We start from the raw sequence: 15241 nt of genomic DNA on the forward strand, positions 1-15241 counted from the left end.
TGCTTGTATAACAGTCCACATATAAACATACATCGTTCACACAGTTCAAATCAGTCACAGTCTACATTCAGTCACCCATGGTATTTGGATAGCAATTACCTGCATGTTAAGACAGTGGATGAGTGAGAGCTGTAGTTTTTGGATAACTGATGGGTGCTAAAGTCACATGTACAAAGGAACAAAATCTATCGTGAATGATGCAGCAGTACCAATGCTGACTATGGCATCGTACTGTGCATTAAATGAATACAGATACACAAACTAACTCTGAATCTCTTTACCTTGCACTCAGCCTATTAGAAAAAGAGGAGGTACTGCAACACACAGGCACTAAATACTGGTTACACTGACCAGGGAAACAAAGAATCTTAACAGTTTATATCTAGGAAACCACACAAAGACAAAAACTAAACAAAACGCTACTGAAACAAACACAAACACACACATCATACTACGAGTCAGTGTTGCTTATACTTTACATTTTTTTAAGGACAGCTACGGCAATTCTGTGTGCAGACTGATATTCCTTAATCAAACCGGTTGTTAATATGATCGAAAAGAGTTAAAAAAAAAAAAAAAAAGTAACAGAAACAGGCCACATTCACTAACCATTACCTTCAGTGAGCATTCATTCAATTTCACACTATATATTCTTCATCTTTTTTTTTCTCCAATTGTAAAAGGAGAAACAAAAAAATGTGAACATTACGCATCGGCTTCATTGTGGAGAACCACACGATGGAAGTGCACGGGCTGCCTGTGGAACAGGAAGCCCTTTTATATTGCTCTCTTTTTTTTGAAAGTTCCAAAATCAGAATACGAACACTTTTTTTTGTTTTTCCCCTTGCGAGAGGAGGGTATGAAGAAGGCGTCACTGGCGGGAGTGTTTAGTGAGGTGGGCCGCAGCTGCGACTCTACAGGATAGGCTCTCTCTTCTCACCTGCTGGGCTGTGTTCAGGGCGCCCTGCCTGGAGGTAAGCTCTGCTGGGATTGGTAAGCTCCACGCATCCTCAATACTAGGAAGCATTCTACTTTTACTCGGTAGACTACTTTGCTGTAGGTTACAGAACTGAGCCTAGGAGAAATTGCGTAAAAACAGATTTAATACTGATCTACTGGAATATGAAATGTGGTGTTCTGCTACATCTGCCACTGTTAAATATGATATACTTCATTCTAAGCAAAGAAAAGGTAAGAAGGTTTATAGCAATACATTTTAAATATGATATGATCAAGTTTAACAGAAAAATAAATCAGTGGGAAAAAAACTGGGCTCAATGCTATGGAATTATGTTTACGTTACAGGTGAAAATGTTCAACTCATTCATTCATACATATTAACACTCATACATATTAAAACTGTCAATATGCAAATTAAAATGCAAGGAAAAATACAGAAAACATAAACGTACAGAAATGTGTGTTAAGCTTTCTCACTGGCTTAACGCACAGTGCAACACTGATCGTAGCCCTTAGGCGTACTTGTTGCCCTTTAGTTATCATACACAGAATATGTGCACTATACAAATAACAAAACACGAAGACAACAACCAAAGTGGCTGAAGTAATCTTACTGCAGAAAGAGTCACTGCAGAAAAACCGCCCTCACTCCAAGCGGCGTGAGAGACTGAGGGGTTTCTACCTGTAGGCATTTGATCCGGGCCATGAGCGCGGCGGCGTTGCTGCACGACTTGCTCCGGGTGGCGTTGATGTAGCATTTGATGGCGTCCTGCGGCTGGTTGCAGGACTCGTAGAGCGTGCCCAGGTCCATCCAGGCCGCCGCGTGACCGTGGTCCAGCTGCACGGCGCAGATGTAGGCCTGCAGGGCGTCCATGGGCTGGTTCTGCTGCTGGTACAGCACTCTGAGGGGTGGGAGGCAACAGGGGGCTTTAATCTTTCAAACATTCGAGTCTCAGAGACAAGAGCGCCCCCAACACATGGCAAGCCCCAGAATGGTAATGGGTCTTGTCCGGGATGGGTGGATTGGCAGTCTGATTAAGTGGAGGACATGGTTAAAAACAGGCAGGTTAAATCAACCCGGAGACCGTGCCCACTGTAAAGCATCCTTTCCCTCTCTCACAATAATCTATTAAAAAAATACTTATTTATATGCATGAAAAGCTTGGAACTCCATATTCTTCTCCCTGATAGCTGGATTTCATGTGTGTTACTGATTCCAGACCTGATTATATTTCTTGCAGTATAATTTATGTATGTCACATACTTCACAATATTTTTAGTGGTTGTTCTGGATTACACTGATTTATGAGGACAAATCACAATTTATAATGGTTGTTTCGAGTTTGCTTGTCAGATTCCTGCCGAAATGATCCGTGCATAGAAACAGCACATCAGCCCAACAGTTTATATCGTCGTTGTCATGTGCTTACGAGTGATGGTAATTGCTCTTGCAAGCACAAGTCAATTTGTAGCACGTCAGACATTTTCGCCTGAATCACCTTCACTGTCAATTTCCCAGAAACGAAGCTGACCAAAAATGACTGCCGACATTAATAAAAAAATTACTGTGAGGCAACTCGAAAAAATAGCCAAAGCACGGTGACACACCATACCAAAAATCAGACACGAGACAGAAGATGTGAAACGTATTGAGCTGCGCACAGATCCATCGGCAGAAACCTTCCTACCATGGCAAACTACGCAAGCAGAATGCGCAGAGAGCCGCAACTGAGCATCTGGGCTAATGCAGAAACAATAGCTAGCTGATTTCACACATCAACGCTGTGCAATACAGTTTGTTAAACTCTTGTAGTACAAGAGAAAAACTGAAAAGCAATCGTGAAATGTAAAATTCAGGTTTTAAAACGCGCAGTTTCTGGAGCTGATGAAACCAATAATGTAGCTTGTGCAAGAGAAAGCGAGAACCTGCAACAATAACTCAAAGCGGGGGAGACAATGCTGCTGAAAGCATTTTGGCCGCGTAACAAGAATCCCTAACAAGGGCTCCCATGAACCACTTGCATGTCTGCTTGCCAGGATTCCAGGTGCCAGGAAAAACATGGAAATACTGCCATCCTATTCACAACCCCTACTACACAACTCTTTCTGGATCTGACTCTTGTTATTAAAGGCCTTACTTGGGCCCTGCAATTATGGCCTTTTCGGGTCATTATTTTCAGCATCCTTACTGGGCCCTAAAACAATGACCTGATAAAGGTGATGATGACATCTGCAGACCCTTTGTGATTCTAAATGGATCCAACGGTCAGTGGTTGCCTGTTACTCTGAAGCGAGGCGCATTCATAAGGCAGGATGGCGCTGGCTTACAGGCGGGTAAGTCAGCAGTGTTAGCAGGGTATCTGCAGCGCCTGTGAGCACAGGCAGCTCCAGCGGCCATACCCATATCTTGGGGCCCAGCAATGCCAGGGACCAAGGCAGCCCCCATGCCTAATAATATCAGTGCAGCCAATGTTGACAGGCCAATCCCTTTTCACTCCCACACTGAAAAGTTATCCTCAGATCATTTCATTTCACTTTTATGAATTGAAATGGAGCTGCTAACTGATAGTTATACTAATGTTAAATTGTTATTACTATGGGATTTTCGCTCATTGTTTGTTGTATCCTTTTATTTTCAAATGCTTTAATTGTCTGACGAGCAGTGAAGCACTTTGGGTCACAGTTTCATCGCATGAAAGGCGCTGTAAAAATATGCCAGCTCCTTACCCTATTGAACACCATGTGTCCGCACTGGCTTCCGACTTATCAATGGACTGCCTATAGGAAATGAAGGCATCCTGGACCTTTCCAATGCTTGAGTAGCACCTGGGGGAACACAGAGGAAAAAAGTATCAGCTCAGCACATCTTCATTCAAGTACATCTTAAATTAGATCTTCACTAAAGTGGTGTCAACACAGAATGCTGATATAATAAAATATAAATCAATGCAGCGAGGCCGGCGCAAACAGAACCTGTTTTAACACCTCATAATCTCACCTCAAATATCTGTGTACTAGAAAGTACTTTGAAGAAAGAAATGGTGACAAAATCCTGCAAACAGCAATTACAGCAGATTCCCTGTGCAAACCTGCACTGTGTCATTTGTGCAGGGGTCATTCTCAAACTCTTTGCATGTTAAAGGAAGCTGCTGCCCAGTGCTCTGGCAGCGGCAGACCTAAGACAGAGCTAGCAATCCACCCAGGGCAGGCGTTCTCCAGACCTGACACAGTACCAGGATAAAGCCTCTGGGGCTGCAGTGAGGCTGGCGGCCTCTGGAGAAAGCCGTTTTTAAAGGGAGCTCAAGCTGTCCTTGCATGACCTGAGCACATTGCATACACACAGGGGAAACTCGGGGGAAGAATAACAGACTCAACACTGCTTTCATGAAGATTCACCGTGAACAAAAGACTCAAAACTGCACGCTCGATTTCAGCCAGAAACAAAGCCACCATTTTAACTTATGTTTAGCTTTTGTACCTTACAGTCTTATCAACTCCACGTATGATCTCTTTGCTTACACACAAGCACATTACCAACCAATACTGATTCTAAGGCAGCAGCTCTGAAAGCAGCTTCCCTTCAAAGCTGAAACGCTCAACACATCAAGGAAAGTCAGACACTTCATTGCAAAGTGTTTTCGTGAACAAATCTGAATATGCTTTGAAGGAGCTGAAGCAAATGTTTACAGCATTCAGTGCATTTCTGATAGAGCCAACACAAATAGGAAATTCAAGACTTTCCCAAAATTCAATTATATTTCACACACCACCCACCCGCCTACCATCACCCACAACAATAAAAATGCAACACTTTGTTTACCTGCCAAGGAAGTACCAGGACTGTCCAGAGTTGGGGTCTGCTTCTAGTGATTTCTGCAGACACTGAATAGCATAGCTGTCCTTATTGGCTTTATCTCCCAGCTGATCCACTGTGTGATGCATCCAGCCTTGGGGGAGAAGTGTCACGCAGCAGGGAAGGAGACAGAGGGGAGAAAAAATAACAGTACAGATAATTGTAGCAGATTTACTCCTCCTGATAAATCTGACCAATCAGTGCACTCGCTGTGATATTCCAAAAGTTCAAAGGACTGGAAGTGCAATGTTAGAGGTGAGTGCCTGTAGTCAGATAGCACAGAGCAGAGCCAGCAGCAGTCAGCGAGGGGAAAGCAGGCCCCCATAAACAGCGAACGGTGCATTAGCTGCACCCGTTCAGAGATGGGGAGACAGGAGATGGGGGCAGGGCTCTTCCACCCTCTTCAAAGGTCCCGTCTGAGCCAGCTATGTCCCAAGGACTCGGTCTTCCCTGGCTGAGGCGACGACGCCTCTTTAACAAGCCTTCCACACCGACAGGCCACGCCTCAGGGCTCAAACGGAACGGAGAAACACGATCACATCCCGTTAGAGTGGATGTCTTGCACTCCTGTTCCGCTGGCGGCGTGCAGCTCTTCCCTCCTTCTGTGTGAGAGCAGATTTCGGTGCAACTCCTGTCCTTCGGCGTGGAGCGTTCAGCCTTGTCACGGGTGCTGGCCCGGAACGGCGTGAAGTCGTGCAGTTTGAGAGGTGTGCTGGGAAACGGAGGTGGTTTCCAGGCTCCGAGTGCTCCCTCCACGCGGCCCGAGCTGCTCTGCTGCCACACGCACACACTTCCCGCTCACCCTCGCGACACCTGCGGAGTGCCGCTCAGGGAAAGATCGCCATGGCGACGGAGGTAGCGCTGGCAGTTCCGCACAGAATGGGATGGGCTTCTGACGCAGCCGCATCGTAATTACAGGCGCTGAATGGATGGGTGTTAAAGCAGGGAGTCGAGTGCCATGTTGGCCGCATGCATGTGTGTAAGGGAGCGGGGCAGGCTGTGTGCATGTGTGTAAATACTCAAGGCGTGTGTTTGCGCGTGTGTGTGTGTGTGTGTGTGTGTGTGTGTGTGTGTGTGTGTGTGTGTGTGTGTGTGTGTGTGTGTGTGTGTGAGACAGAGGGTGGGGTGGGGTTTTTGCCACAGCTGACATCATGAGGAGCAGCTGCACCATGCTAAGCTATGGAAGCCCAGAGGAGCCAGAGCTGCTTAGGAAAACAGGACAGCTGAAGAGGAAATGGTAATGTGGCAGGAGCTTCCACAGCACTGTGATTGGTCAAACACTCTGTGTGTGTTCTGTAGCATCTATATATGAAATGTGGTTCCACATAAACCCCAAATATGATTAAATCAGACAGTCAATGGATCTATCCCAATTTTCTGTCCCCCTACGATCTCACATGTTGTCTCTGGCCTCGAAATCCTGGATTACTTGCCGTTCCAAATACTCACCAGATGGCAACTGATCTTTCAGTTATTGGGTCCATATATCTGGAACTCTCCCAAGGTCGATCAGACACAGACACGATCTATGACTTTAAAGCCAAGCTCCATGCCAAGCTCCATCCAACCCTCAAGGGGTCGGCCATTGATGATAACCAGTGTCAATTTGTAAAGAGCCCTGAGATCCTCCCTGGAGTAAAAGTTGCTACTGATCTGTCATGAATGCAACTTTATCAGCCTATGATCCATTAGCAACAGCAACACTGGAGTTCAACTGATTTCCTTTTAAACAGAGTTGCCATTGTCATTTTTAAAAACCTGAGCAAAATACAAACCAATAAGCTCTGTATCTGTCTTCTCTGCTGGAATTTTCACAACATTGTATATTGAATTCTGTGTGACAATTTGGGAGGAGATTCTGCTTACCTAACTGCTGCAGAGTGGTTGCCTTCACCTGTGCAGGAAGATTTTCTGTCTGTAAAAGTGTTTCATAGGCTTCTTTTGCAGTGCGGTATTTCTTCTGCGGAGGGAGAGGGGAGAGGCTGTCAGACAGAGGAGACACTAGAAGGACAAAGGTGCCCGATAACTCCTGAGGTGTTCGACAACGCGAGCCTTTCAGACCGGTCACAGGGAGGAAATGACAACACGTAAGAGCATGGCTGTCGAAAACCCACCAGACGAACAGACACCGGGGGGAGGGAGCAGGGGGAGACAGGGGTCAGACTCAATGAGATGACCGACCCGACCACCAGTCATGTATCAGAGAAACATGAGAACTCCTATCATCACTGTTCGCATTTCTCGGTGACCTGGGGGCTTGCTGTTTTTCTGTAGCAGGTGCAGAGTTGAACATGCCACGGTCCCCCGCAGAATTGCATCTCACCAGCAACACGCCTCCGTAGCTTAAAGAGCACATGGAATAAAAGCCCAGCTCATGAGCAACACGCCTCCATGGCCCTTAAGAGCACACGGAATAAAATCAACCTCCAGAGACCTTCATCTGACCTTACTGTGCAAGCGACTGTAAACACCTTTCTGGGAAAACAAGGCTTGAAATGAGCCAAACACACAGATCATGTTATATACCTGGAATTAGGGAAATTAGGCAAAGAGCCACAGAATGATTCAAGATGAGAGGGTGGATGGGAGCCCCTCAGTAAGGTGACTCTGTATAGCGGTTCCACATATGCTTAACTCTCCGCAAATCGTTTTATTGCCAGTAAAAATGCAGAAGTCGTTGCAAGACACTGCCGTGCCATAAACTGCTGCACTGCAATCCCACTGTGACCATACACGCACCAGCCCAAAAGCTCTGACAGTACGCTGTGTACCCTAGGCAAACCCACAGAATGGTTTGACTCATTAAACCAGGGAGGGAAACTCAGGCTCACTGGTTTCGCTTTCTCAGACAGGTCAGCTGAGGACTCCTGCACTGACAACAAAGGGTTTATAAAACCAATCAAGTTTAGGAAACAATTCAATGACTACAGAAGGAGGGACCACCAAATTTATCAGGACAATGGCGTTAATTCCATTTACCCTATTCAAAAATGTTGCTTAGAAGCAAAAAGGATAGTTGATTTGATGTCATTTTTACATTCAAACCTAAAAACAATGACCTAGTGGGATTCAGAGTGGAAACTGCATTGTGGAAATATTCAGATCAATATACTCAGTGGATGAGAGCAAGAGTGATCAAACTCCCAACAAGAAGAGCAACAACTGCTGGTTTATTATGATATGATTATGTTAAAATAATGAAGATTTCAACAGCACAGCACACCTAAGCTCTGTCTGCCAAAACAAATTAGTATGCCTAAAGTCCCAGGCGGTCTGTAAATTGACTGCAGAACATCTGCTAACTAGCTGGTGAGGAAGCTGCATGTCTCTCACCCTCAGTGATCGCAGGGTATGGAAGATGAGCCACAGGGGTTTTTTTTGGGTCTGTACATGCACTCGTAGGAGGGGCGTGCCCATTCTCCATTTATCTCAAACCAGTACCTTTGCACTGACTACGCAGTCCAATTACTGCTACAGTTCCACATCTGGCCGCTTTTGATGTTAATTTTACATAAATTACATTGTAAGGTTTAGTACATAAATCATGCAGTAAAAGATTCAGTTCTGCCGATCTCTTTGCAACTGAAAAGTGACCCACAGAATACAAAAACTGTACAACAGGGAACAGACAGGCTTACCTGAATTTCATACAAATGAGCGATGTGAAATTGAACTGTGAATGGGAAAAGAAGCAAAGGATTAGAGACGGTCAAAGAGAACGAGTTCGTGCCCAAGTACCTTTGACTGAAATACAGTAAATATTTGTTGTTTGCAATACTATAATGAGTGCTGAAGTTGTGTATGGATGCAGATGGGATAGAGAAGGTTAGGCTGCTCTTAGTATCCCACGGATAGCTGCTGTCTGGTGTAGAGGTCTGCAGACAAAGCACACTGCTGGATCCCATGTCTGCGTTTCCTAGGCAACCACAATCTCAGGCACACGTAAAACGGCAGCACAAGAAATATGAAATAATAATACTGGGAAATAAATAAATAAATACTGGCGGACGCATTCTGCCTTTCCTGTCATTACAAAGACATGTCAGGCCATTTATGTGGGAATGCCAGACAGAATGCTGGTGCTCATCTTTCTCTGCTGCTAGTTTATATTCAGGAAGCAGCACTGTGCGTTTGAAAGGAAACCTGCAGTGCAGAAACGGGTGGCATTTGAGGCACTTACTTTCAGCTTTGGACAAAGTGCAGGGGGTCGAGTCAATCAAAGCCAGCTGAAAATGCTGTTACGGGGGAAAGAGAAAATGTCACCGTTAGTTTCTCGGTCACAACACAGGTCATAACAAACATAATTATATAATTTCAATGCATAGTAATATCTAATATTTCTTGTCTGTGTCTCTAGATTATAGAGAGAAGTTCACAATGAACTCAAAACCAAGAAAATCTGAATGGTGTTCTGCACAAGCATCTTTGATGCTAGGTGTTTATGTGGGTGACCTATTCTATCGACACTAAATTAAGCAAGGACCACTGCGAACCACAAGAAGTCAAACAGCTAAAATTCCTCAACCTGCAAAAACAGGCAGCAGCGCATAATGGCACTTTCCATCTTTAAACTGCAAACAGCCGTTGCAATCCCCCGAACGAGTCATGCAACCACCTTCTAACTCCAAACAACTGGAAAGAACATGGGCCTACTGGCAGTGGGCAATTCAGGTCAGCCGCTGAACAAAGCTGCAACAACATGAGAAATCTGACAGCAGGCCAGTCATGGCTGTGTTTTGAAACAGCATTTTTGAACTCACAGTGATGTATGAGACACTACTCTTTGTGTATGTAGCCTAAGGTGCTGCTGCTGAAAAGAATGCCTATGAATCACACCTGCCTAAGCATGCACTGCCGTGAAAGAACTGTGAACAGTTTTTGCACTCATTGAGGTGGATACAATGTTTCTGTGACGCCTTCTTTCATGGACATTACCGAGTACACTGCAGCCATCTAAGCAATAATTCAGGACAGCTACTGCTGAACACAGCAGCCAAAGACTGCAACAATACGAGAGAGAAGACAAAGGCAGCAGCCAGGATGAAAGCATGCTGGGAAAATCTGAGCATTCAAGACTGCTTCATTAATGAGCTGTCATACAACACAGGAAAGCCAATGCTGACTGGCTAGGTCACCAGAAATTGTCTTAAAATCAGCTGTTCTCCCCTGCAATGGCTCACGACCAGGAGAGCTGTTGGACTTACACTCATCAATGCGACCAGCCACCGCCAAAGCAAACCGGCTCTAAAGTTATCAACATTCCTGTAATATCAGTGTGTGTATTATACTGTATGAATATTGTATAAAATATAGGTACGGTAATTCCAGTTACAATGACTCATGCGGACCACGGTCACATACACCTGGCTAACTTGTCCTGCAAACTCAAAAGGTGATCAAAGTAAAAAAAGTGTTGCACTGCAGTCAGCTTAGGATGCTTCCGACTGTAATGAAAGGTATTCCTCAACTGCAACACATAACTGTGCAGAGTGCTCAGTTCAGCCACTACAGTTTTTAATCAGCCACAGGAAAATACTTTAGCATGTGCATATCCCCTATATATATGCTACAGGGATGGAAACAATTTTTGGACTGCAAATAACTCAAGGGAAATGTGTGGAAATATTCTGAATTCAATAAAATCTGTTTGAATATTACTTGGTCAGTGACACCAATGCGGTTCCATAGAAATTCCATGACCTGAATCACCATCAGTCATACTGATCACAAATGACAGGAAAATAACTACAAAGTATAATTTTGGAAAACGGGCAACTTTCCCTCTTTTATATTTGCTATTTTAGTAAAGGATCCAAATGTAAATTATAATATTAATAATTATTCTACTTTCCTTCTTTCACATTTGTTACTTGAGCAATGGACCCAGGGGTTTATGTGAAACCTCAGGGAACTGGAGGCATTTGAATTCTAGCCCTGTCTCATGAAGGTGACCTACTGATTCTACTGTCATATGCACTCTGAACAGGAAGCCCTGCAGTCCACACTCTCATGGTAAGTAGCATTATGTTTGAGACCCAACACTGGGGGGGGGGGGGGGTTCCCTCTTGGTGATGTGGTTCTCTTAAAATATGAATTTAGCACCAGAAAAAGTAGGATATTATACAGTTACACTGCAACTGATAAGTAGATTCACTTCATAAAGTCCAGCATTTTGTGCATTTTCTTTCTAGGTTAAAAACTGTCACACTAATTGTAATTTGCAAGTGAAGTTTTAATCTGTGTTTGTTTTACTGTCATAGTAAAAAAAGATGTACATCTTTACTGTTACAGTAAAGATGTACAGAGACTTAGTGATAGCTACTGTTACAGTGAGGGTGGAAAGACCGATTTATACCCATATTTTAAGTCTCTCTCCTAGGCTGCCCATCTCATGTAAATGTGCATGGTTAATCATACATTAATGCTATGTATTACACTAGTTAACATAGGTCACTTATGCCTACTAAAAAGTAAACCATTTTTAAGCCATCTTTTAAAACCTGTCCTTTTAAACCACCTTAAAAATCCTGTCTTTTTTTCTCCCACAGAAGAAAGTTTCCTTTCCTCAACAGTCCTGCGTGGTGATATAAAATCACTGAGGGTTCAGTAGCCATGAAAGTGGCTCTTGATAAAGTGGCCTTCCATGCCATTATCTATGAATGCATGCATGCATGCATCTGATAGCATTAACTATGTGACACACACACACACGCACGCACACATGCACGCACACACGCACGCAGACGCGCGCTGCCTGCCTGAGTACAACGTGTTCTCAGTAACCTTGCTCACAGCATGTCATCTGAATCAGCGAACAGGCGGCTCTGCAGAAACGGCTCTCCTCCTCCTCAGGTTCCTCTGCCTGGCGACTGAGGGGAACCTGCCCTTCACAAGCAGCCGTCACAGTAACCACCCGCGGCCAAGTCGAGCAGCTGAAAGCGTCCACTAACCCCCCCCCCCCCCCCCCCCCCAAACAAATCACAAGGCAAATTAGCTTTCAAATACACCAGATCACCTGGTGACAGTCAAACGCCAGTCGCCTGCCCAGAGACCTGAACCCTGAGTGAGCCCCACACCATGACTGAAGAGAAGAATAATGACAAAAACGAAAACATGCATAATCAAACAGACAGCTCTTACTGTGACAAAAACTGAAGATTGTACACAAAAGTATTGAGGGCATGTCTACACAGAGCACAACACATTCAGCCGGTTTACATCACACCTCCCTCACGCTGCTCTCCAATATGACAACCCAGATATTAAACCTCATAAAAAAGAAAGAAACTGACAATATCTGACATGAAAGCCAACAGTGCATATAAAATAAAGGACATGACATCTTCGGCTGAACAAATTCATACCCACGTCCTCAAAACCACAAGCTGAAGTCAACCAAATCAACCCGGATAAGGAGCACTGCTCTTCCACGGGGCACCGTTCAGAGCAGAACCGGACCATCTCGGGCACATGCTTCACGCCCCGGGCACCTGAAATAATCACCAAACGGACCTGCTGGGATACATTACCGGACACAGGCAGCCTCGGTGAGGAAGAGGTTACCCCCCTGAACACAACGGCATCCTTCAGCAGCCATGTTAGCGCTCAGCCGCCAGTCTGGTGTTGCAGCAGGAATGCCGGCTTCTCCCTCCCTCCCTGATTACTATTCAGGAGAGCGCCGCAGTCGAGAGATGACACACAATACCTCCGGGCAGACTGTCTTTTCAACACTGACTCCATTCCACCGGCCGCGGCCAGAACTGCCAGCGCGGGCACAGGCGGTGAGGAAAAGCTCCACCGGTCTCCTAATTTCACACCCCCCCCTCCCCTCCCTCTACCCCCCAAAAATAAATTAGCATGATAAAGCGGCACGATCACGCTACAGGACCGCTCCTCTGCGCGAGCGTGTGTGGGAGCGTGCTCTCCGGGGCCGTTCTGCACACACTGCAGCAGCATCATCCTCTGAATTTAATATGCGGCGCTCTCCGCGCTGAAACGCACAGAACAGGGCCACGCTGGAGGGCCGGCGGGGGGGGGGGGGGGCGGGGTTGTGGGAGTAATGGAGAGGAGATGCACAGAGAGACCTGATTATTTATTGATGGATAAAACAGTGCCCACGTCAGCTGCGCTGCCTCTCACCCTGGATCTCAACCTGAGCGGAACTCTCATTTTGAGCTCTCTTTATACTGTGTCACTGCCAGTCACAGCCCTCATCACACACTCAAGAAGAAAAAGGAGAAGAGCCTGACTCTGTACTGGGACAACAGAAAAGGAGGTACGTTTCTGTTTAAAGGAGGAGGGTTTCAGAGATCGTAGCCTTGATGCTGTGACCTGCACCCCTCCCTCTGAAAGTAGGACGCACGGAATGGGGCGTAATCACGGCTCTGGCAGGCTGCCAGTGCTGAGCCTGTTACACACGTGCAGCTGCACCCTCTTATTAATGTGCTCTCCAGGGTCCGCAGCATCAAGCGGAACCTCACAGCTACTGCCGAGCACCACACACTCACACACTCTCCCACTCACACACTCTCCCACTCTCCCACTCTCCCACTCTCCCACTCTCCCACTCTCCCACTCTCCCACTCACACACACTCCCACTCACACACACTCCCACTCACACACACTCACACACCACTTTCACTGAGGTGTGAGAGACGACAGGCAACTGCATCCTTTGATAACACGGTCTGCTTAAATCCTACAGAAATCAATCACCTTTTGCAATTAGGGCAGAATCTGCTCCAATTGCAACTGAAGTAACAAATAAAACTATGCTAAGAGTCACGGCTGTCTAACTGCCTTTCAGTGTCAAGAAAGCCGTCAGTGGTACTCGTTCTACCCATCACTCACACGTCCTGAAATCTTCAAAGACCACATCCCCTTCGATTACTGCCCCTGTGATCCTAAGGGAAACGGGGGGTTGTCTGCCGATAGGCTGAATCGAATATCAAACCCCTTTTGCACGGCGGCTCCACTCTCCGCTGCCTTGCTTGGCAGCTCGGCCCAGATGGCTGCTCTGCATGCCCGCTACCCTACTGTGAATGACACAAATATACAAAGGCTGCTCCGAGCCCCGCCAGGAGCGTGACACGCTAACCACTCTGCCACGCCCCTGCTGCCACGCCCGTTCTCTGAGCCCGTCCACAACCGTGCCACAAGGAGACGACACGAAAAAAAAACATTCCCTGGCCTATGTGATGCACGCTTCAGCTGAGACGGTACTGTAAAGGCGAAACACGAAAGTGGGGCGGGATTAGGCGGTGTGTGTGAAACCGTGGCCGCAGGGGCTGTCTGCTCAGATTCATTTCACCATACGACACTTTGCAGGATAATGCACCTATTCACAGGTAACCACTACAATGGAAGCACGGCTATCCAGGTAGACAAAAAAGGATTAGGTATCCAAGTCTGTTGCGACAAAGCTGGTGACAAAACCATACTGCAACAAGCCTATTCTATGCATTTACAGCAGGCTGAAAGCAATGCCTCTTTCTTGAGTGTGACCCCATTGTCTTACGGTAGACGCTGACCCCGCAGTTACCTGGCGCTTGCAGCGGGGCTGTGCTGCAGACCTACCTTTAGGCTTGACTCGTAGTCTGTGTTCACTTTAAACATGAGCCCAAGTCGCAGGTGGATTTCCTTGGCGCGAGAAAAGCTGGGATCGATGTAAAGCACCTCCTGAAATGCTTTTATCGCCCTGGGAGACAGAGAAGGAGGACAATATTACTGCTGCATCACCATGGGAGACCGAGAGAGGGAGATGCTGCTGATCCCAGTATCTGCTGAAACAAATGAATAACCATCAGGAGAACTTCAGAATGAAAGGCCACTGACAGCAGCTTCATCAGGGGGCTCTCATGTACAGCAAAAAGCAGAAGCATCCCAGAGAATCTCTCAACACCTTTGGATGCTTATGTAAACAGGATGGGCACAGACCCAGTGGTGTGGATGCAACAAACATGACTGAATGTTCCACAGCAGATGAACAGATATTCATACGGGGGCTGTTAATTCATTTGTGCCGCATGGTGTTCACTAGCTCAGGACCTGATGCTCTGGAACAGGTCCGATAACCAAGCGGATCCGACACCAATATTCACAGCCAATCCACGCCGTGCTCTGGAGAACAAGCCCCTCCAGCACTACCCCCCCCCCCCCCCCCTCTCCCGGCTCAGGCCATCAGGTCAGGTCCTTCACGTTAGCGGAGATTGAATGTGACAGTGAACACAAGGCAGAGACCGTGGAGCATGAGGAAATGTCCTGGGGACAGCAGCTATTCCTATCAGCGGGAGATTAGCAGCGCAGTAGCATTTTAACCCAAGTTCTCTGAGTGTCCTAACAAAGTATGCATAAACCAAAGGGTTTTTTTTTAAAGAGTCAAAGCTCTCAAAGGTGTATTGATCAATTAAATTTGTATAATATAGTCT

General features: G+C 46.2%; 1 protein-coding gene across 3 annotated transcripts in view; it reads right to left on the reverse strand.

The window, feature by feature from the left end:
• LOC118788649 (lysine-specific demethylase 6A-like) overlaps window positions 1-15241 on the reverse strand; it is a 67981-nt gene that overhangs the window by 17039 nt on the left and 35701 nt on the right. Inside the window, exons 6-13 of one of the 3 annotated variants that reach the window (XM_036544624.1) lie at window positions 14391-14511; window positions 8994-9048; window positions 8452-8486; window positions 6680-6773; window positions 4781-4907; window positions 3688-3786; window positions 1643-1862; window positions 941-1075 (exon numbers count right to left, since the gene is read on the reverse strand). In XM_036544624.1, the coding sequence (XP_036400517.1) occupies window positions 941-1075; window positions 1643-1862; window positions 3688-3786; window positions 4781-4907; window positions 6680-6773; window positions 8452-8486; window positions 8994-9048; window positions 14391-14511 (886 nt within the window). Of the gene's footprint in view, window positions 1-940; window positions 1076-1642; window positions 1863-3687; window positions 3787-4780; window positions 4908-6679; window positions 6774-8451; window positions 8487-8993; window positions 9049-12342; window positions 12355-14390; window positions 14512-15241 lie in introns of those variants that run through there. The other 2 variants (XM_036544626.1, XM_036544625.1) reach the window with 2 other exon arrangements.

This window comes from Megalops cyprinoides, chromosome 14, assembly GCF_013368585.1.
Source record: "Megalops cyprinoides isolate fMegCyp1 chromosome 14, fMegCyp1.pri, whole genome shotgun sequence".
Taxonomy (NCBI): Eukaryota; Metazoa; Chordata; class Actinopteri; order Elopiformes; family Megalopidae; genus Megalops; species Megalops cyprinoides.